Source organism: Suncus etruscus, chromosome 16 (genome assembly GCF_024139225.1).
Source record: "Suncus etruscus isolate mSunEtr1 chromosome 16, mSunEtr1.pri.cur, whole genome shotgun sequence".
Lineage (NCBI taxonomy): Eukaryota > Metazoa > Chordata > Mammalia > Eulipotyphla > Soricidae > Suncus > Suncus etruscus.
The window spans coordinates 57,377,973-57,399,790 of NC_064863.1; the positions used below are offsets into that span (position 1 = coordinate 57,377,973).

At 37.5% G+C, this 21,818-nt stretch overlaps 1 protein-coding gene across 1 annotated transcript in view; it reads right to left on the minus strand.

Moving 5' to 3' along the window:
- LOC126032162 (transmembrane protease serine 11E-like) overlaps positions 1-21,818 on the minus strand; it is a 105,007-nt gene that overhangs the window by 80,910 nt on the left and 2,279 nt on the right. Inside the window, exons 2-3 of the mRNA XM_049789855.1 lie at positions 10,967-11,033; positions 8,258-8,473 (exon numbers count right to left, since the gene is read on the minus strand). Coding sequence (XP_049645812.1) covers positions 8,258-8,473; positions 10,967-11,033 — 283 coding nt within the window. The remainder of the gene's footprint in view (positions 1-8,257; positions 8,474-10,966; positions 11,034-21,818) is intronic.

The following is a 21,818-nucleotide window of genomic DNA, read 5'->3' on the forward strand; positions in this document are numbered from 1 at the left end:
ATGGACATTGAAAGACAAGACCAGAAGAGGACAAAGGATATAGAGATATACAGACTAGAACTAGAGACTAAAGTCAACACAAGTACCTGTATCCTAAAATAGTTAAATGAGGCATAGTGAGTTTGACACTTGTCTAACACATGACATACTTAAGTTTGATCCCTGGAACATCTGAATCCTTCAAGGTATGATCTATGAATATATTTTTAAGTATAAGCCCTGAGCACCATCAGTTGTGGCCTCCAAACAAAAAAGTGAAATTGTTAAATAAATAACCTAACATAAAGAGATTTTGTATGCTTATTCTATATATAATACTCAAGGATTCACATACTCAGGAGGTAGCCAGTTTTGCTATATCAATTACATAATTACCAATAAAATGAAAAATTAATACATTTTCATCAATCAAAAAACAGTAAAATAGCTCTACCAGGGCTGGTAGATCCTGGCTTCCGGTTCTCTACTGAATTCTTTTTTTTTTTTTTTTTTTGGTTTTTGGGCCACACCCGGTAACGCTCAGGGGTTACTCCTGGCTATGCGCTCAGAAGTCGCTCCTGGCTTGGGGGACCATATGGGATGCCGGGGGATCGAACCGCGGTCCGTCTCCTAGGCTAGCGCAGGTAAGGCAGGCACCTTACCTCCAGCGCCACCGCCCGGCCCTCTCTACTGAATTCTTTCTTGATCTGGACGCTGGCTCTACCCGGCATGGGGTCTGGGGAGACTCCAATGTCGAAGGCTTTCTCCCTAGCTTGGGCATGCTGAGAGCCTTGGTAGGCCCCCAGCCGTCCCCTCTCCTGCCCCCCGGCCTCCAGGCCTTCCCTGGGACCCATTCCAGGCAGCCCGAAATAGTGGGTCCAAATTTGGGGGTGCTGAGAGCTGCTCATTTTTACTAAGGCAGTCTCTGGCAATTTCTTATCAGTCTACATGTTAAAAACCGTGCAGGGGCGGTAGCCCCCGCATGCACCGTATATATTAATAATATATCCTATCTTTAAGTTATGTTTTGTGTATGTAGAATGTCCATCTGGTATTCTGCCCTTTCACATACCCCTGTAAAGCTCATTTTCACTTTTTAACTCTATCACCCCCAACCATCAGTACCCCCCATTTACCCTTTTTAACTTTAGTACTGCACAGTCCTAATCACACACCAACTTGGTGCACTGGATTAAACAACCCCCAACTATTTCAAAAGACATAAAATGGACATGTATGGCTTTGAATATTTTATATCTATTTTCTTTGACAGATATCTCTTACTATTCTCTTAAAAAGTGAAGATTTTCCCCACTTTTTATCTTTTCTTCTCTCTGTGAACTTTTCAATAAGAAATATTCAGTAAAATAGTCCCTCAGTTTAATGCTTATGTTTAACCATGTCATGGGGGAGTTTTGCACTTGTTCTTGAATCCCCCATATGGGCCTATAATGCCATGTGGCATTGTTCCTTGTTTGCATAGGCACATTAAAATGGGAAATACTATACACACAAATAAACTCTTATCTAATAGAGAATAGAACACACAAATCTTGTAGTGCAATGGGACCTTACACCCTGAACATTGACATAATGACCGGGCACAGGCCTCAGAAGAATGGGCATTCTCCATTCACCCCTGAACCAGGGAAGCTATCTATGAAACATCCAAGGTTTTTTATAACAACACCTGGAAGCAATCCTCTACCAGGGAAGACCCTACCGCTGCTCTGACATTGATCTACTCAAACTTCCCTTAACACTGAGAAGACTTAAGAACATCAACGACCTGCATACTGGACAGGGCTTTCTGCATTGCCCTTTAATTGTGAGGTGAAACTCGAGGACACTCCACATCCTGACTTCAATGTAAAATATGCAGATTCCAGGATCTTTAATACAGAAACATGATACCAACAACAGAGACTGTGTGAAAAACAAAAGTGTGTTGGCACTACAGACAATGACTTGGATTGGGCAAACTAGTTTGCCTAGAGCCTAGAGTTGGTCTTATGCCAGGAAACTTCAGGGGTAGGGTCTCCTTGTATTTAGGCCAAGATTTTCCCTTTCCATGTCCCCCATATTTTGGTGGTCCTATGCAAACAATTATTGCCACTCAACACCGTTTTTACTGTGCTCCTTTGACTCTTATCCTTAAAAAGAAAAACCCACTTTTGAGGTTAACTTAAACTAATATGCATGTGCATGGAAATGTAAAAAAGTACTATGCCTTCAATGTTTAAGGAGTTACATAAGTTTCATGGCTTTAGATTGTTTGATGTGCTGCTAAGAAATATGTATTACAATCTGGGGACTTGAAGGACAAAGTAATTGTATATGGGTTCTGTTTTATTTTTCTTAATGTTCTTTGGCTGAAAGTTCAATGTTAAGATATCAACAAGGGGACTTCTGGGAAATCTGTTTATGGGTAGATTGTCCTTCCACTGTAACTTTACCTTGTCCTCTTTCTTTGCATCTTTGTTCTCATAATTAAAAATAAAAATTTTAATAAAAAAACAGTAAAATAAAGATATTATGTTCATGGTCTGTTATACAATTACTAAAAATAATTACTTAGCACCTTATTGAAAGAATAATGAAAATGATGTAACTAAATAGTTAAAAGAATACAAAATATATTGATCTTTTAATCCTGAATATAAACAACATAATTAAACACACAGGAAAAGAGAAGAAAGAAAATTTATAAAATAAAAGTAATAGTGGTATCTTTACATAAAAAGTTTAAGTTTTATTTCAGTTCTTCTTGATTTGTAATATTACCTGAAAAATCCTACTATGACATTTAAATATAAAGGGGTATAAGTTATAGAATAGAACAAAGTTTTGTTTTATTAATAAATATAATTATCAATCTAGAGAGATAGCATGGAGATAAGGCATTTGCCTTGCATGCAGAAAGTCATTGGTTCGAATCCTGGCATCCCATATGGCCCCCTGAGCCTGCCAGGAGCGATTTCTGAGCATGGAGCCAGGAGTAGTCCCTGAGTGTTGCCGGGTGTGACCCAAAAACCAAAAATAAAGAAAGAAAAATATATTTTGGGCCAGAGAGATAGCATGGATATAAGGCATTTTGCCTTGCATGCAGAAGGATAGTGGTTTGAATCCCAGCATCCCATATGGTCCCCCAAGTCTGCCAAGAGCGATTACTGTGTGGAGAGCCAGGAGTAACCCCTGAGTACTGCTGGGTATAATCCCGAAACAAAACTAAACAAAAAGGAAATGTAATTATATCAGACAAAATGAATTTCTTCTATTTTTATTCATTTTAAATTATTACAATAAAGTGTATGTGATAAACAAAAATAATTGTTTTCTATAAAGACATTTGTGAGACCAGAAATATAGTTTACTAGTTTTTTTATGTGTGAGCTTCTGAGATCAAACCTTAAAAACAAGAATTAATGATAGCAATAATTTAATTAAATTAAAACTTAAAAACTATGATAACAATGGGGAGAGCACTTACCTTGCATGCAGCTGACCCATGTTTAATCCCCAGAATCTCATGTGATTCCTCTAGCTTCCCAGGAGTGACCCTTGAACATAGAGCCCAAGTAAACCCCAGAGCACCTCCATGTGTTTCAAAAAAATAAAATAAAATACCCACAAAAACAATGGAGGCAAAACTGTTTGTGTATGTAGGCTGAGTCCTGGGGACCATAATAATAAAGAATTTAGGACACTATTACATTATAAAGTCTTAGGTAGTCTATAAAATAATTAATCGATAAATGCAAAGTAGTTTTCAAACAATATGAAACAAATTATTATGTAGCTGGTCCTAGCTAAGTAAGTTTTGTTTCAGATTAGACAAATTTACGTCTCCCACTAAATGAGATCCTATGCCAACTTCAATCTTCTACTCATCTAGACAGCAAAGAATGAAAAATAAAGAGAACAAGCCCAGCTAATTCATAACATGAGTGCTAATCAGAAATATGTCTGATTAATTAAATGTTATCTTGTTTTAAAAATTGAGAAAGGACTCATGAACAATGTAAAAAACTTTAAGCCCCATACAATATCAGAATATCATATGATTTTATTTCCAAGGCCAACCAAAGATTTCACTCATTAGAAAAAAATGAACATTATAAGTTTCTTTCTATTTCTATAGTTTATGGAGTTGTATATTTTCTTTTTTTTAACACTTTTTTTTGGGCCACACCCGTTTGATGCTCAGGGGTTACTCCTGGCTAAGCGCCCAGAAATTGCCTCTGGCTTGGGGGGACCATATGGGATGCTGGGGGATCGAACAGCAGTCACGATCTTTCCTTGGCTAGCACTTGCAAGGCAGATACCTTACCTCTAGCGCCACCTTGCCGGCCCCTTATATATTTTCATAATAAAAGACTTTACATATATGTAGAGAATGTCTTCTCATTTTCAAAAAGATTTGACTAAAGTGATACAAATACAGAAAATATTTTTGATGACTAATTACTGTGTATGTAATATATATTCTATATATAACATAGCATATATAGAATATATATTATAAACAGCTGTTTGTCATTTTAGCTATAGATCTTTACAGAGAATTTCTTAATGTTCCTAAATGTTTGCATGATTATAAAAGAAAATCCCAAAGTAAGAAGCTTATAACTAAAGAGCAACCCTTATAAAGCTTTTTAAATCAGTTCTGAAGCACAAACCAACATCACACTTAATCAAATTTTCTTAATTGGTTCATTAGTTTCATTATGACAACATTCAAGTTGTTCCAGGCAGAGATAAGGGACCTGGTAGTGTATATTGGGAAGAACCTTCTGAAAATGAAACCAGTTCAAGGCATCAAAGCCTCTGAAAAACAGACCCATTTCAGGGACCCCAAAAGCCTGGCTAATACAGAATTCTAGGCCCAGAGCCTGTCAGGATCTCAAGGAAAAAGCAGTCAGAATTCAAAAGTGGGTAACCAAAAATTCAACTCTTTTCCTCATGAAAAAATCTAATCAATTCTTACCTTTGTAAAGAATTTCATGCCAAAGCAATTATGAGATATATTCTCATATAATCCCATCTCAAAGTGATTGTGTACTCATTCTCTTTGCTGAAGTCCTAAAGAATCTATTTAACTTCACTACTGTTTCATCTCCTTCCTCCTGAATTTTCCTTTTGCAAGGGAAGGCAAGTTTCTGGAGAACCTGAGCAGAGGTTCTGGACAGACTTTCTAGTTTTTCTCTTTTGGGGGGAATGAAGGTGATTAGTATGCTACACCCAGTGGTGCTCAGGGCTTACTCCAGCTCTGTGCTCAAGGATCATTTTTGGTGTGGCTCAAGATACCATTTTTGGTGCTAGCAATTGAACCTAGCTCATCCACTTGCAAGGCAAGCAATTTACTTACCTACTGTACTGTTGCTTCACCCTTGATTTTCCTTCCTTAAAAAGGGCTCTGAGAACTCAGGTCATGGAGACCAATTCCCAGGCTACGCAAGTGGACTGGAGCAGCTTGTCTGTTGCTTCATGGGAATGATAGGATGTAGTGTCCTTACTACAAAAGACATTTCAGACATTATTGACCTATTAGATATCCACTATAGAGACTTCCCCAGATTGTTAAGGAAGGTTGAGCAGAGAGATAGGTGGAAACACTTTTCTGGAGAAGCTCCATAGATGAATAATTTCACTAAGAATTTGTTCTGCCAATCTTATAAACAAAGAAGCAGTTGTGAACCATGATGTGTGTATAGTTATTCTTAAAAGGCCTCCTGAGAGTAATTATAATACAAGGGTGGGTGGATGCATATAATTTGGTGCCTTAATTCAGAGATTCCTATCTAGTAATTCCCTGACAATGAAACTTTATAGAGATAAAAGCTTGGTTGGTGTACCAGAGACTTCAAAACCTGGAAAAGAGAGGGCGTAGTGTAGTTGTCTTGCGAATAAGCAGGGTGGTGCTTTGTTTAAAAGCCTTGGGGCAAGTACTGACATCTGATGTTTCCCTTTGGCTTTCTTTCCTTTGTTTTCCCGCCCACTAAATATTGGGCCTCCTCCTTGAATGTAAAGCCTGAAAGCCTAAATTACACCATAATGACATTGAAAAATAAAATTTCACCAAAGCAAAAAGAACAAGTCCTTTTCACAGAGAAGAGGAGATCATATTTTAACTGTAATGTGCAAATCATCCTGTTCTCACCTGAGAAAAACCTATCCTTGTTTGATCCTTTGTTTTGCTTTTGCTAAAATAGTCATTGAAAAGTATATTATGCATCTTAGACTTCTTTCCCCTGGCAATTGAAGCACTTTCAAATGACCGGTTGTTAAAAATCTTAAAAGAAGTTACTAAATTGAACAGGTGGTAAAACTAATAATGTGGACATAAAAGTGTCTAATGTTTGAGTCAGTCCCTCGCTCTGCGTAAAGACTTAAACAATACAAATAATATTAAATGACAAAAATTCAACTGAAAGGGCCTCCGAGATAAGCTCAACATGAGGAGAGTGCAGGAAACTCTGGGTTCAATTGTTAGACCAGAACTACAAAGACATGGAGACACCAGAGATAGTTAAAAATAAAAAGTTTATTAGATAGCTCCGTACTGAGGATCCCAGGCAAAAGAGACCTGAAACCCCAACAGATTTTTGCATTTACCTTATATACCTTCTACACAAAGGCAGAAATGCCACATTCCTACCTCACTGACATATAGCAAGGTCACAGAGGTTAAGGTATTCTAGACTCACTGGTGAGGTTTGAGGCATCTAATTTGCAAGGTTGTCTTAATTGCTCTCTTTTCTCTGTGGTAATGGCTCCTAGGGGTGTTCTCCAGGAAGTGCTTCTTCCTGAGGTAAAATTGCTGTTTCTGAACATATCTAAAATAAAATAATTCATGGCATTTGGGATATCTGATTCACATATATACACATATATATGTACGCATACATACATACATATATACATACATCACCCTAACTTGGGGCTGTTCTAACTTTGGCTTCTAGCTGGGATTTGTCTTTATTTAAGGCCCAACTCAGATGGGGGTGGGAGGCATTTAATTTTTGCAGGTTTCACACTCCCTCCTCTTGTAACTGGGTGAGGTCAGCAGACTGATACAAGTGATCAGAATCTGATCTAGGATAGATCATCAATTTAACACTTTTAATTCTTTTTTTTTTTTTTTTTTTTGGTTTTTCGGGCCACACCTGTTTGATGCTCAGGGGTTACTCCTGGCTAAGCACTCAGAAGTTGCCCCTGGCTTGGGGGGACCATATGGGACACCGGGGGATCGAACCACGGTCCTTCCTTGGCTAGCACTAGCAAGGCAGACACCTTACCTCTAGCGCCACCTCGCCGGCCCCAACACTTTTAATTCTTGAGGACACAAAAATAACTGATAGATTAATAAGCAGAGAGGTTCTACAGTCACAGTAGCCATTACAAGACTAGTAAACTAATTGTACCTAGAAAAAGTGATTCAAGCCAATTCATTTTCTGCCTTCTTTGCTCTTAGCTGTCCTGTAGTCTTTCTTATTTGACTGAATCTGAGAGCCCCAGAGTCATTAGCATGGAAAAATCAAGTTTCTCTGAGGTCCATTTCAGTCCACCTTGTTTTAAGAACCATAGATTTAAACTCCTCCTATTCTGCAGTCACTTCTGTTAAGGAATTTAGCTGAGGAAGTCTGATTTAAAAACAATAACAACAACAAACTGTTCTTGGAGTTCAGTATCTTGCGGATAGATAGAGCTGTCTTGGATTTCTAGGCTCTCTTCTACCCCTACTAGATGGTAGGGCTTACACTGGAACCTTAAGATAGTGTTGAACTGCTTTGCTAGTCCCTCCTCCTCACTGGCCTTAAATAATGCTTTCCTACTAGGAATTAAGTCCAGGCACATTGTCTTAACAGCCCCCCTGGTCCTATTTGGGCTGAGACAGTTCTGGTTTTCTGCAAAGTTAACAGCACTCCCAAGGCTTTACCTGAGACCTCCAGCCTTAACCTGCCTCTCTGTAATTTGATCTTGGGGCTTTGTGCTGCCAGTTTGCTTTCCAGACTGGTTCCTTACCCTGAAGTAAAAGTCTGCCTCTCCCCAACATTTCGGGACTCTCTTCTGGATATGTATAAAATGAGAATTGTCTCAAGGCAATTTCCCTATCCTGGGACTCGAACCCATGGAGTGGTACATACCTTTTTTAACTTGTTAACACTTATGACTCAGTAGAGGAAGATCTTGTTGAGCATAATTGGAAACCCAAACAAATCTCATAAGTCAAAGTTTAGGGGAAAGACCCCTCATGGTGACAGTTTGATGTACAAACTCTCCATCCACAGTCCATAAGAGTCCAAATATAGTCCATAAATAAATTATTCATTCCTGCTGGTTGTCCGTAGGCACCATTAGCAGGAGCATCGAGTTGATCTACATTCTGTCCTGGAGTCAGACGGATCTTTAGGGGTCCTTCTTGTCTGGGTCTATTGCTCTCTGTCTCAAGGAACAAGGAGGTTCCTGCTCTTCTTCCTGCAATTTTATGCCTCTAACTAAAGGATAAAAGGGTTATCATGATTTTAAATAGGCACAACAAAAGTTAAAAAAAATAGAAAGAAAAACTTTTGGCCTAAAAGCTGGGTATTCTAACCTAAGAAGATAAAAAGATTATCAAGATTTTAAATAGGCACAACAAAAGTTAGAAAAATGAAAAAAAAAAACTTTCTAAAAGCAGGGTATTTTAACCCAAGAAGCATCCTGCTATAAGACCAACTACAGGCTCCAAGCATTCTTATTTATCTAACCCTAAAGCCTTTCTTCAGATCCCAGGAAAGGTTCTCAATCGTGGTTTTCACTGTCAGGCTTCAGTAATCGGAAATCTTGGTGTTAGCACATCTACTATGTCAAAGTCAGGATATCTTGATGCATCTCCTGGTTTTATCTCACTGCTCTCTGCTGACGCAGAAAAATCTGCCTTCAAAGCAAGTTGTTACTGATTTCCAAGTCATAGTCAAGGTAGCATGTAAGCCCACCCTGAGGAAAGTATGTGCAAAGGCAGTTACAGGGCCTGTTCTGGTAGAAGGTCACTTCCTGGTATAGGTATAGGAAACTGCCTGATGTAAAGATGAGACTGAAGATTCAGGGGTATTCAGCCAATGTCCAAGTGACTAAAGCCCAAGTCAAGTCACTATGGCAAATATTCAGGTGGAAACCAACCTGTAACAAAAAATTTCTGAGTTCTCATTCTTAATAGATAATAAATCCTCTTTGTATCTAAAATATTCTGATTTTATTTGTGTATTTATTTTAGTTTTTGGCCATACTTGGTGATGCTCAGGGGTTACTCCTGGCTATGCATTCAGAAATCACTCCTGGCTTGGGGCACCATATGGGATGCTGGGAGATTGAACCGTGATCCATCTAGGCTAGCATGTGCAAGGCAGACACCTTACCACTTACGCCACTGCTCCAGCCCCAATATATTTTAATTTTAATGCACCCATGCAAAAATAACAATGTCACAGGATACTATTAGAGCTTAAGAAAAAAATAATATCAAAGTAAACAATCCACATAACTTAGTTCTATCCAAAGCACAAAACTCTAAGTATACTTTCTATATTATCTTCTAAGAATTCCTACTAGCAGATCTAAAGAGAAGGGGGAATCTATAACTTCATAATGAAATATATAATACAGAATATTCATGTTGGAGAAATATGCTTAAGAAGTATACAAATGATGTATACATATGCCCTATAAGTCTTTTGAAATAATTTGAGGGGAGGATAAATTCCAAATCATAACTTGAGCTGGAAATGTGATCTTATGGAGTATGAAAATGACTGGCAGCAGTCATGGATCAGGATATGTTCTAGAATCCAGGGTCTCTGAAAAAGCTGAAACCATGGGGACAGAGAGATAGCATGGAGGTAAGGCATTTGCCTTACCTGCAGAAGGTCAATGGTTCAAATCCTGGCATCCCATATGGTCCCCTGAGCCTGCTAGGAGCGATTTCTGAGCATGGAACCAGGAGTAACCCCTGAGCGCTGCCTGGTGTGACCCAAAAACCAAAAAAGAAAAAAAAAAAAGCTGAAACCAGTTGGGGTTTCAGCCCCTGGCTGTTGGAAGGGAAGTGGTAGAAAGGAACACATCAGCAATAGAGGGGACGAGGGGACGGCATCTACTTTCTGGGATGGAGATATGAGTTGGAGCTGAAGGTGGAAGTTCCTGAGAAGTTAAGATCTTAGGATTAAATGGTTAACTAGGGAAAAAATAAATCAGGGGTGAGAAAGTAAGAGAGAACAATAGAAAAGAAAGGACTATCACAACAGAAGGAAGGGCTATATACAACATAGGCATTATATACAATATAGCTGGACATTAAGTAGACATAGGGGTGGCCAATACACAGACACACACACATAGATGAACCCAGATGTAATGGGTCAACGTGCTCAAAATATAATGCCAGTATATTCAGGTGTAAAAGTTTTCCAGTTCCCTAAAATAATCAATAGTGATGGATGGGAGAAAAGGCTTCATGGTATAAAATGTGAACTTTCCCAAAGCAGTCATAATTTTCAGGTCAAGAATACTAAGTGATATGCATGATCAATGTGAAAAGAGTCTATACCTTGGAGTATAGTATCACATGTTTTGGACATCCATTTTCCTTGCCTAAAGACAAACTGAAAACAAAGGCATATGGCATAGTAAAAAACTATCAAGAATTCAAAGTAAATTGCAAACAACATACTCAATGACTGAGCACAATAGCAAGAATCCATGGTATTCAAATGCCTTATCCAAGGATCTTCATGAAGAAAGACATTAGATTATAAAAGCAGATACAATCAAATGGAAAATGAATAATTTAAAATATTTGTTAATATATTACCATAATGAGCACTGTATTCGGAGTAAATGGAATTTATAACTGTAATGCAAAACTAGAACATCTAAAAGCTATCTCCAACAGATTTCTGTGAACAAAGCATTAAAAGGTTATTATAAAAATAATAAAATAGAATTAAGATACTTGAACATCTAATAGTGAATACTGTAGTGAGAGTCCATGTCTTCCAAACTCATCCTGCAACTGTTTCCTGTTAGAAATGTTAGAAAATTATTACAGACATATCTAAAGAGCATTCAATTGAACATATGCTAATCCAAATGGCTTTTTTTTATTTTTAGATTTTATACATTTTCATCATTTTATTTTGTTTTTAAAAAACAGTCAAATAAATAGAGCAAAATTCATTGAGTGTAACACATAATTTATCATCTGACTGCTAGCTATTTTTATACCTATGTAAAATTAAAATTTTTTATCAAAATAAAGACATATATTCCTTAACAAATTAAGATTTGATCAAACATCTTTTCTAGTTAATCCTAATATTCTTTTTTTTTATTTTTATTGTGACCAAAGTGCATTACAAATCTTTCACTACATCATTTATGGTACATAGTGACAGTGAATGAGGGGCATTTCCACCACCAGTGCTGTCCTCCCTCCGCCCCTGTTCCCAGTATGCATCCCGTATCTCCCTCCTCTACCCGCCAGTATGCTAGTGCAACTGGTTTCCACTTTACAATTTGTTGTAGATTGAGCATCTATTCCACTGTCATTGGAGATAAAAAAAAAAGGATAAGAAAAAGAGGAGAAAAAAATTTGGTGACAACTACCAAAAAAGGAAAGAAGAGAGAGAAAAAATAAAGAAAAGAAAAATGGGGGCCGGGCGGTGGCGCTGGAGGTAAGGTGCCTGCCTTGCCTGCGCTAGCCTAGGATGGACCGCGGTTCGATCCCCCGGCGTCCCATATGGTCCCCCAAGAAGCCAGGAGCAACTTCTGAGCGCATAGCCAGGAGTAACCCCTGAGCGTCACAGGGTGTGGCCCAAAAACCAAAAAAAAAAAAAAAAAAAGAAAAGAAAAATGGAAGAAAAAAGAAAAAAATGGACCCGGCAAATAAAAATAAAAACAAATCTCTAAATAATAACCACAAGAGTGAAAAAGAAAGAGAAAAGTGGAAGAAAAAAGAGAAGAAAAATAAAGTCAAAAACTAACAAATCAAAACAAAACAAGAAAAAGTATGTGTGCTGGAGTGGTAGGTTTTGGCGTTCCCCCCCACTTTTTTTTTTTCATAGGCACAGTAAGCATTGGGAAAGAAAGGGAATTCCCATGGCCTAAGAGATTCAGGGTTTCTCCATCCTTGAAGCATACCATCATGGGATCAACCCCTGGCTCCATATATACTCATTACCCCATCCCAAAGGCTTTTTTGTGATGCCAGGAAAGTTTCTTCTCCGTTGTGTGTGAGAAAATCAAGCCACTGTAGCTATGGCTTTATCCATTGAAGCAGATCTCTATGAAGTATAAAAAGAATATAAGCTTTTGGAGATGTTAAAGATGAGTTGGAGATTTCTGAAACTTCTTGATCATTAAATTTAAACCAATGTTGTCTTGCTGTATTTTTACAATAAACTGTGCAATGACCCTTTTTCATTTCACCATAATGATTCAAAACAGATAATAAGTTGTATTCTTCATGGCTGATTAGAATCCATGTGTATTGTGATAAGTCAAGGTTTTCTAAAAGGAAGTCCATCTATGTCTGTTGTTTTTCATCTTTTCACCATCTTATAAAAAGAGTTTCAAATGTATTAAGAGCACAGATGGTAATTTCCAAATTTCTGTCCTTTTTAAGGAATCCTGCCATATATTTCAGTGGCTGCAATAAACCCTATTATTGTCTCTCAGTTGTTCTTTGAGAAACACTATAAAGCAACCTTGAGACATGCATTTATCTTTAGATGTTAAAGACAAGGGTAAATGAGTAAAGATCTCACATGTCTGAAATTCTTGGTGGCAGATCAAGCATTAAATTTTGTTTTTAAGCTGAAAAAGTGTAGCAATAATAGACTCCTTAAACTGCTTGTGTTTCTGCCAAGCTTGTTTTGCAGCTTTTGAGTCAAGAAGATAATCACTATTTTCCTCTAAATGTCTATTCTGCCTATCAGCTTTATTCAAGTCCTGATGAAGACCCTTCATCACCAATAGAAGTAGTTCATGTGGATCTTGTTGACTGTCTCCTGGTCAGTTAGCTTTCCAATGGTCATCTTTAATTAAGTCTTTTAAGTTGATATACCTGTGTTGTCCTGCCCACAAGGCTTTTATAATCTTATCAAACTCTTCTGCAACTTTGCCTTTATGTCCCAATAGATTTGACCTATTAATATCCTCTTTATAATGACTCTGGTAAACGTAATCAATCAAACTAGGAATATTATACTAGCATTGTAGTATTGAGTTTATCTAATAAGTGTTTCCTAAATTATGAATATAATATGTTCAGATATATTATGAAGTCTAGTTTGAACAGATCCAATTTCCTCACCTACAGAACATTTCCACTTTCGATAGTCTATGCCTGATTTTGTGGTGTCAGCTTATTGTTCCAGTTACCTGTTGAGGTTGCAGTTTATTTCTTGCTCTCTTCCTTTCGAGTACCCTATGTTGTACTATGCAACAACAATTTAGTAAATACTTAAGAAAGAAACATTAAGGAGTAGTCAGTGTTGCCACTTCTGTATAGAAAAATTTGAAATTGATATTTTTAAAAATGGACATAAGAATGGGCCAGAATGATAGTACAAAGATTAGGGTACTTTCCTTGTGTGGGTGTGGCAGACTTGGGTCCCTATATGATTCTCCAAGCCCAACATGAGTAATGACTGAGCACAGAGCTAGTAGTAACCCCTGAGTCCTGTTGGGGGTTGGCCAATAACAACAGCAACAAAAGGAAAAAAAAAACATTAAAGAAGACCAATCAGATATTCTCTGAATTTTTTTTTGTTTTTTTTTGGGGGGGGGGAGGGTTGGGGAGGTCACACCCAGCTATTCTCAGGGGTTATTACGGACTCTGCACTCAGATATCACTCCTGGCAGATTCAGGGGACCATATGAGATGTTGGGCATCCAATTGGGTTCATCTTAGGTCAGTAGCTTGCAAAGCAAATACCCTACCACTATGCTATCACTTTGGCCTCTAGAAATTCTTTACCTATAATTTCAACCTTCAGTGTGGTTTCTGTATATTTTTTCTGGTTAGATTTTTCTACTGGTTAGATATTCCTTGAAAAACAAGATAATCACTAAGTATAAATTTAGCTACCCAGTTTTTAAATAGCTTTATTTCTTTCCCAATTTTATTACACCCTTTTCTATTGGCACTGGCATATTAACGTCATATAAATTGTCAAGGTCAAAGGAGTCAGTTCAGATTAAAGTGCTTATTTATAGATGCACAGTTAATATTAAAACCCTCATGTTTTGTATAGTCACACACATATAAAAGCAATACTTATAAAACAATGCTCAAGTTAGCCTGAAAAAAAATTATAAAATATTCTTGAAATTTTGTCTGGACCACTTTAGAATGCCTGACACAATTTAAATGTAAAATTCTCTCAGTTACAATTCTCCTAATAATCCTTTAAGAGCATTATATTCATAGTTAATTATATTCATAGTTAATATGTAAGAAGGTATTGAGATTTTTTTACCACTGCCCACTTCTTCAGCACCCAAGTTGATCAACACACATACATAGACTAACACACTATCACTCTTCCTCACCAGAACACTACATATGTTATAACACAGGAACTTGTTGTTTTGTTTTGGGGCCATACCCTTCGGCACTCAGGAGTTACTCCTTGCTTGGAGCTCAGAAAGAACTCATGGCAGGCTTGGGGTACTATATGGCATGCCGGGAATCAAACCCCAGTCAGCTTCGTGCAAAGTTGTATTATGGCTATATCATTTTGAATTGCATCAGCCAGTATTAAAGCCCATTCTTATATTTAATTCTCTACCTCTATACTGAATATGGACTCTAGTCTTGTAAACTATTCTCAATCGAATTTTTTATTTGTTTGTTTTGGTTTTGGGCTACACTCGGTGATGCTCAGGAGTTTCTCCTGGCTATGTGCTCAGAAATCGCTCCTGGCTTGGGCGGCCATATGGGACTCCGGGGATCTAACCCAGGTCAATTTTGGGTCAGCAGCATGCAAGGCAAACGCCCGCCCTACAGCTGTGCTATCATTTCGCCCCCTTCCCCATTCAAGTTTGAACCATTTTAACATTTTATTTATTTATTTGATTTTCATTAACACATAGGTTTACCACTCATCAGCTTATCATGTCACCCTTTTATGCCATGATGACACCTGTCACCAGTCCCTCCAATAAAAGTACAGGGTTATCAAGTTTTTTTTTTCCTTCTTTAAAAAATACAATGTTTTTAAAAAAGCATGTATCGGGACCGGAGAGATAGCATGGAGGTAAGGTGTTTACCTTTCATGCAGAAGGTCATTGGTTCGAATCCCGGCGTCCCATATGGTCCCCCGTGCCTGCCAGGGGCAATTTCTGAGCATAGATCTAGGAAAAACCCCTGAGCACTGCCGGGTGTGACCCAAAAACCACACAAAAAAAAAATTAAAAAAAAAAGCATGTATCAATTAGTTGACACATTTGATAGTAATATGTTAGTTTCCAGGTAAGTGGAAACAAAATTATTCAAAGAGAAAAAAAAGAACAAAAAAAGAAAGTGTAGATAATTCCTTACACCCCATTTCCTAAGGGAAAGAGGAAATGGATTTAGACAGGACTGCCGCGAGAGAGAGAGAGAGAGAGAGAGAGAGAGAGAGAGAGAGAGAGAGAGAGAGAGAGAGAGAGACAGACAGACAGACAGACAGACAGAGACAGACAGAGACAGACAGAGACAGACAGAGACAGAGACAGAGAGAAAGACAGAAAGAGAGAGAGCCACTGGAACCACAGTCTTTTTTTGTTTTGTTTTGTTTGTTTGTTTGTTTGTTTGTTTTTGAGTCACACCCTGTGACACTCAGGGGTTACTCCTGGCTGTGCACTCAGAAATCGCTCCTGGCTTGGGGGACCATGTGGGACGCCGGGGGATCAAACCGCGGTTCATCATAGGTTAGCGTTTGCAAGGCAGACACTTTACAGCTAGCGCCACTGCTCTGGCCCCAAACCACAGTCTTTTGGGGGAAGAATAGGACAACCCCAATGAGTGGAGGACAGGTTGGGGTAGAAAGCCTATCCAGAGTTTCTTCCCTTCCAGGTGGGATTTAGATATGCAAAGAGGAGCACAACTTTGATTAGGGTAAAAAATCAGGTAACCCAACAGAAAGCCAAAAATAAAAAAATAAAGAGTACAGCAATAGGAAAATTTGCAAAAATTATTAATTCATAATGAGGGTATTACGTCATTGTCAGATGGTTTAGTAAACTCTTGTTGCTAGATGACTATTGTTACTTCTTTTGTTTAGGTTGTTTTAGGTAAGCATTGGCATCTAAATTGGTGTATTCCTATGTGGATGACAGTATTCAACAAAAATGAAGTTGTTGCATGGCCCTGAATTTGGCCACAGGGTCCAGGAATTTCAAGCACTATTGCTGAAACTATGGTTTTTGGGGGGCATGGTTTCAGTTGCCAGGTGGAGGAAGGGTATCTGTACTTACTGCAAACTAAATCCTGGTGATGTAAGACCAACTAATTTTGTTTTAGGTCACACCCAGCAATGCTCAGGGGTTACACCTGGCTCTGCTCTCAGGGGTCACTCCTGGCTGTGGTCAAGGTACCATATGGGATGCTGGGGATCGAATCTGGTTTGGCCACATGCAAGGCAAATTGCCCTATCCATTGTATTATTGCTCTAGTCCCCCTACCCCATTGCAATTTAAAAAAAAGTTTTTTTGAGAACAATGTGAATTACAAGTCTTTTACAATTGTATTTCAGGCATATAGTGAGAGTGAATTAGGGCCATTCCCACCATCAGTGTTGACCTCCCTCTACCATAGTTCCCAGCATGCATCCCATACTTCCATCCGTAGCCCCCTGAACTACTATTTTGTATATACACAGATGTATTTTGTGTTTAACTTGTTATAGTTTGGGTCTCTTGAGTCTATTGTCGTTGACTTTAGTTTGGGTATTTAGATCTGATCATTTTTTTCCCACTTGACCCCTGGGTACCACCCACTTTTTTTTCTTTTCTCAATTTGTAGGAAGGCATAGAATTATGAGGCAGAACAAAATGATTCATGTTCTAAATAAAGTTCTATGAAAAAGGCAGGAAAAAGCTTTATTGATTTAAAATAAAGCTATTTAGAAGATATAAATGAAATTAAAAGAAGAAAAAGGGGGCAGATGTGTCAAGTTTGTTCTGCTTTTTTGTGTTTGCATAGGAACAGCAAACATTGGGGAAATTAGAAAGGATAGGCTTAAGAGATGCACAGTGTCTCTACCCATTAAGCATACTGTCATAAGATTACAGGCTCCAGACGAGTTAGTTGTCCAACCTCAAGGTCTTTCTTTATGGTTCGAGGAAATGTTCTGCTCCACCAACTTACATTCCACCAATGACCTAATAAAGTTCCTTTTCCTGAACATGCTTATCAGTATATATGATCTTTTTTTTTATAGGTATGGTAGGAATGTTTCATTGTGGTTGGATTTGCAAGTGACTAAGAAATATTGAACACTTTCCCACATATCTTTAAACCATCTGTATGTCTTGAGAGAATTGTCTATTGATGTCTAATGCACACTTTTTATTTTACATTGCTTTTCTGTTGTGAGATTTTGTTCTTTACAAATTTTGAGTATTAACCTCTTGCCATATGTATAATGTAGGAATATTTTATTACTTGCCTTTTCCTTGCCAATGGAGCTGAGTCTCAAATACATCTCTAATGTTGAATTTTTGGAGTGCCTCACCTATATTTCTATTCATGTATTTTTTAGCTTTGGGTTTAATATACAAATTTTAATACATTTGGAGTTAATTTGTGTGTATCATGTTAAATAGACATATAATTTTTTTCTTTCTATTTTTATATGTGTTTATTCATTATTTTTAGCACTGTTGAAGATTTTCTTTATAGTATGAGTTTAGCTCCTTTGTCTCAGATTAAATGCCCATAAATGTGTAGGTTTTTTTCTGGGATCTGTTATATTTCAGTGGTTTGTGTGCATTTCATTTGTTTCAATACCAAAGGTTTTTGTTTGTTTGTTTGTTTTTGTTTGTTTGTTTTTGGGCCACACCCAATGATGCTCAGGGGTTACTCATGGCTATGTGCTCAGAAATCACTCCTAATTGGGGGGCCATATGGGAGTCCTGGGGATTGAACCCAATCCATTCTAGGCTAGAATGTGCAAGGCAGATGCTTTATGGCTTGTGCCACTGCTCTGGCTCCAATATAAAAGTTTTTTTTTGTTTGTTTGTTTGTTTTTGTTTTTGTTTTTGAGTCACACCCAGCGGTGCTCAGGGGTTATTCCTGGCTTTCTGCTCAGAAATAGCTCCTGGCAGGCACGGGGGACCATATGGGACACCGGGATTAGAACCAACCATCTTTGGTCCTGGATCGGCTGCTTGCAAGGCAAACACCTCTGTGCTATCTCTCCGGGCCCCAATATAAAAGTTTTAATATTAATATTAATGTTGTTGTTGTTGTTGTTTTATTTTTTTGGTTTGGTTTTGGATTACACCTGGCAGCGCTCAGAGGTTACTCCTGGCTCTATGCTTAGAAATCACTCCTGACAGGCTCGGGGGACTATATGGGATGCCGGGATTTGAACCACCATCCTTCTGCATGCAATGCAAACACCCTACCTCCATGCCATCTCTCCAGTCCCTGTTAATGTTTTAAATTAATGTTTTGCTATGTTTTATAGTTTAAAGTCAGATAATATTACACCCATTTACATTTTTTTTCTCTCAGAATTGCTTTGATTATTCAGGGACTTTTGTGATTCCACACAATTTTTAAGATTGTCTTTTCTTCCTTGGAAAATGCAATTCTATCTTGATAGAGGTGGCTTGAAATATATAGATTTGGTAGGATAGAAATTTCAAGAATGAGAGTTTATGAACACAGAATATCTGTGTCATTGTGTTTTTACATTAATGACTGGAGTAACTATGTTTTAGCTACAAAATTCTATTTACAATGAAAATCATTTTCAATTGCTTTTTAGTTCCAATCAGATAAACTTGGATTAGGAAAAATGACATTTGATGCTTACTCAATTTTCTTACCCGTTTTTACTTTCCCTTTCTTTCTTTTTTTTTTTTTTGTTTATTTTGGTTTTTGGGTCACACCTGGTGGCACTCAGGAGTTACTTACTCCTGACTCTAAGCTCAGAAATTGCTCCTGGCAGGCTCGGGGGACCATATGTGATGACAGGATTCGAACTACTGTCCTTCTGCATGCAAGGCAAATGCCCTTCCTCCATGCTATATCTCCGGCCTCTGTTTTTACTTTTCTTGTGTTTCTTTAGGATTTTTTTGAAATCTTAAGAAAGGGCTATATATTGACATGCTTGAATGTAGAATGCTTGTAGAATGCTTGTTTGGCAAGCACAGAACTTCATTACAATTTCTGGCATGGCACACTTTCCTGGGCACTGATGGGTATAGGACTGGTGGCCTTTAGCACTGCTATGGAGGTCTGAAGAAAACAAAAATCTAAAGTTAAAAAAGTATAAATATTGGAGGCTGAGTACAATGAATAGGCATTTTTTTGGTTGCCAGGAGATCAAATCTGGGTTGGCTTTGTGCAAGGCAAAAGCTCTAACCCCTGTGCTATCACTCTGGCCCCAATATACAGCTTATTTTTAAGAAAATTCCAGATATTGTATCATTTCATCTGCACGTATTTTGGTTGGTATGATGGAACTATAAAAATTCCTTTAAAATGTAATTCAATACAATTAAATACACCAATAGCAATTATTTAAAATAAATTATTCTTAGTTTTTTGACAAGTATATCTGTATAAATATGTGTTATTGTTCATGTATTATTCTGCTATTTGCTATAACATCAGAATCTGGTGATTTAAAATGACAGACATTTACTATTTTAAAGTTCTGGTTGAATCTGAATTTCAATAGGATCATACTGCTACAACCTGAAAAGAACATTTTCCTTTTTTTTGCTGCAATTTTACCGACAATACTTGGCAGTCCTTGCATGCATTACCTCAGCCTGTAAGAGTTGTATGCCTCCTACTTCTACATGCTAGTTGCATTTCCCCTGTTCTGAAAGCCACATCTTTAAAAATTTACAATTTTTTTCCTTGGATATACTTTTTCCTTCCTCCCATTAAAACTGCTGAAAAAAATTGGTTAAAATTCACTTAAACTTATTTTACAACATTACCTCATAAGAGGCATTATGGATTTCCATCTAATTTTGATTATGCTGTCATTAAACTTTATTATTATTATTTATTTATTAATGCTTATAAACATATAAATTAGTTCTATTATTGCCTCACGTTAGTCATCTACTATCTGGAAGATGTCAATAAGGAAAAACTCCCTTAATCATTTACTTGAAAAGATAGCAGAAATATTTTTATTTGCTAATGAACTAATTCTCTGATATCATCCAATGGGGACTGATGGGTTTTTATTTTATTTATTAAGTTTACTTTTGGGCCATACCCAGCAATACTTAAGGGTTACTCCTGGTTCTACATTCAGCAATTACTCCTGGCTGTGCTCAGGAGACCATATGAGATGTTGGGGTTTTAACCTGGGTTGGCAGCATGCAAAGTAAATGACCTATCTGCTGTATTATGACCCCTATGCAAGGCGACTGATAATTAAAAAAATAATAGCATGTATTGAAAAATAATTTTCAGGCTGGAGATAGTGCTTGCCTTGCATGCATCTGACCTAAATTTGATCTTCAGCACTCCATTTATCTCAGTCCCTGGAGCACTGAGTCATCTATGTGCAGAGCCAAAAGTAATCCCTGTGCACACTGGACATGGCCCCCAAACAAATGAAAAAGGAAGAAAAATTTTGTTTTAATCTAGTGCTTTTTTATATTCATAAGTGCTCAAAATGTCTCAAATTTGGCCAGACAGAGCAACTGACTACACTAAGTAGGACTCTAGGTATTTTTGTTTCTTGCTTTCTGGTATGAAAAGATGTTCTAGGTTTATATTATGCATTTGTCTTCCCTACATATATGTTCTCTAAGATTTTGACCTATATTTACCTTTTTCTTTAATATGTCACTTTCCTAGGGCAAAATAATCCAACTGCCATTCCCCCCTCCTGAGTTTATATACTTGACATTGTGTACAGTACCTTAATCAGTATTGCTTTATTACTGAATAAATTACAACCTATGCTATACAACCCATTTTAACTGAATATTGCTTAAAAAGTTTTAAGCCTCTAGTCTAGATTGTTTTCCTCAGAAGAGAATGCTTAACACTTTATACCTGTTTAAGCTTGCATTTTTAAAATTTTACCATTATGTATCTGCGAAGCCTGCTGATGTGTCCTATTCCCATTTGCCAGTGGACTCAAATTTGAAATTCTGTCTCTGCAAAGCTAGTTCTTCTTTTCTACTAGGCTTGGTCCTGATTAGGCCAATAATCCCAAAACCTGGCCTTTGTCTCTCAATATTTGGGCTTCAGATCCTTAATATTTTCTTTAGCTTCTTTTGAATCTTTGTATATTGTAATTATTGCCTGTAAGATTTTGTTTTTATCTTTTACTAGTTACCAGACTTAACCATTACCTTCTTAGAGACATCTTGACATGTGTTGCTATTTAAAAAATGATCTCCTAAGGCCAGAGATATAGTACAAGGATTAAGGCACTTGCCTTGCTGGTCAGCCTTAGTATAAGACATGTGGACCCTGGTTCAAGGGATGAAGATATATGTCAATCCTGGTTCATTCCCTAGTAGATCTCATGATCCCCTGAGCTCTGCCAGGAATAACTCAGAACACTGCTGAGTGTGTCCCTAAAAAACAAAAAAGTAACTCCTCTGTC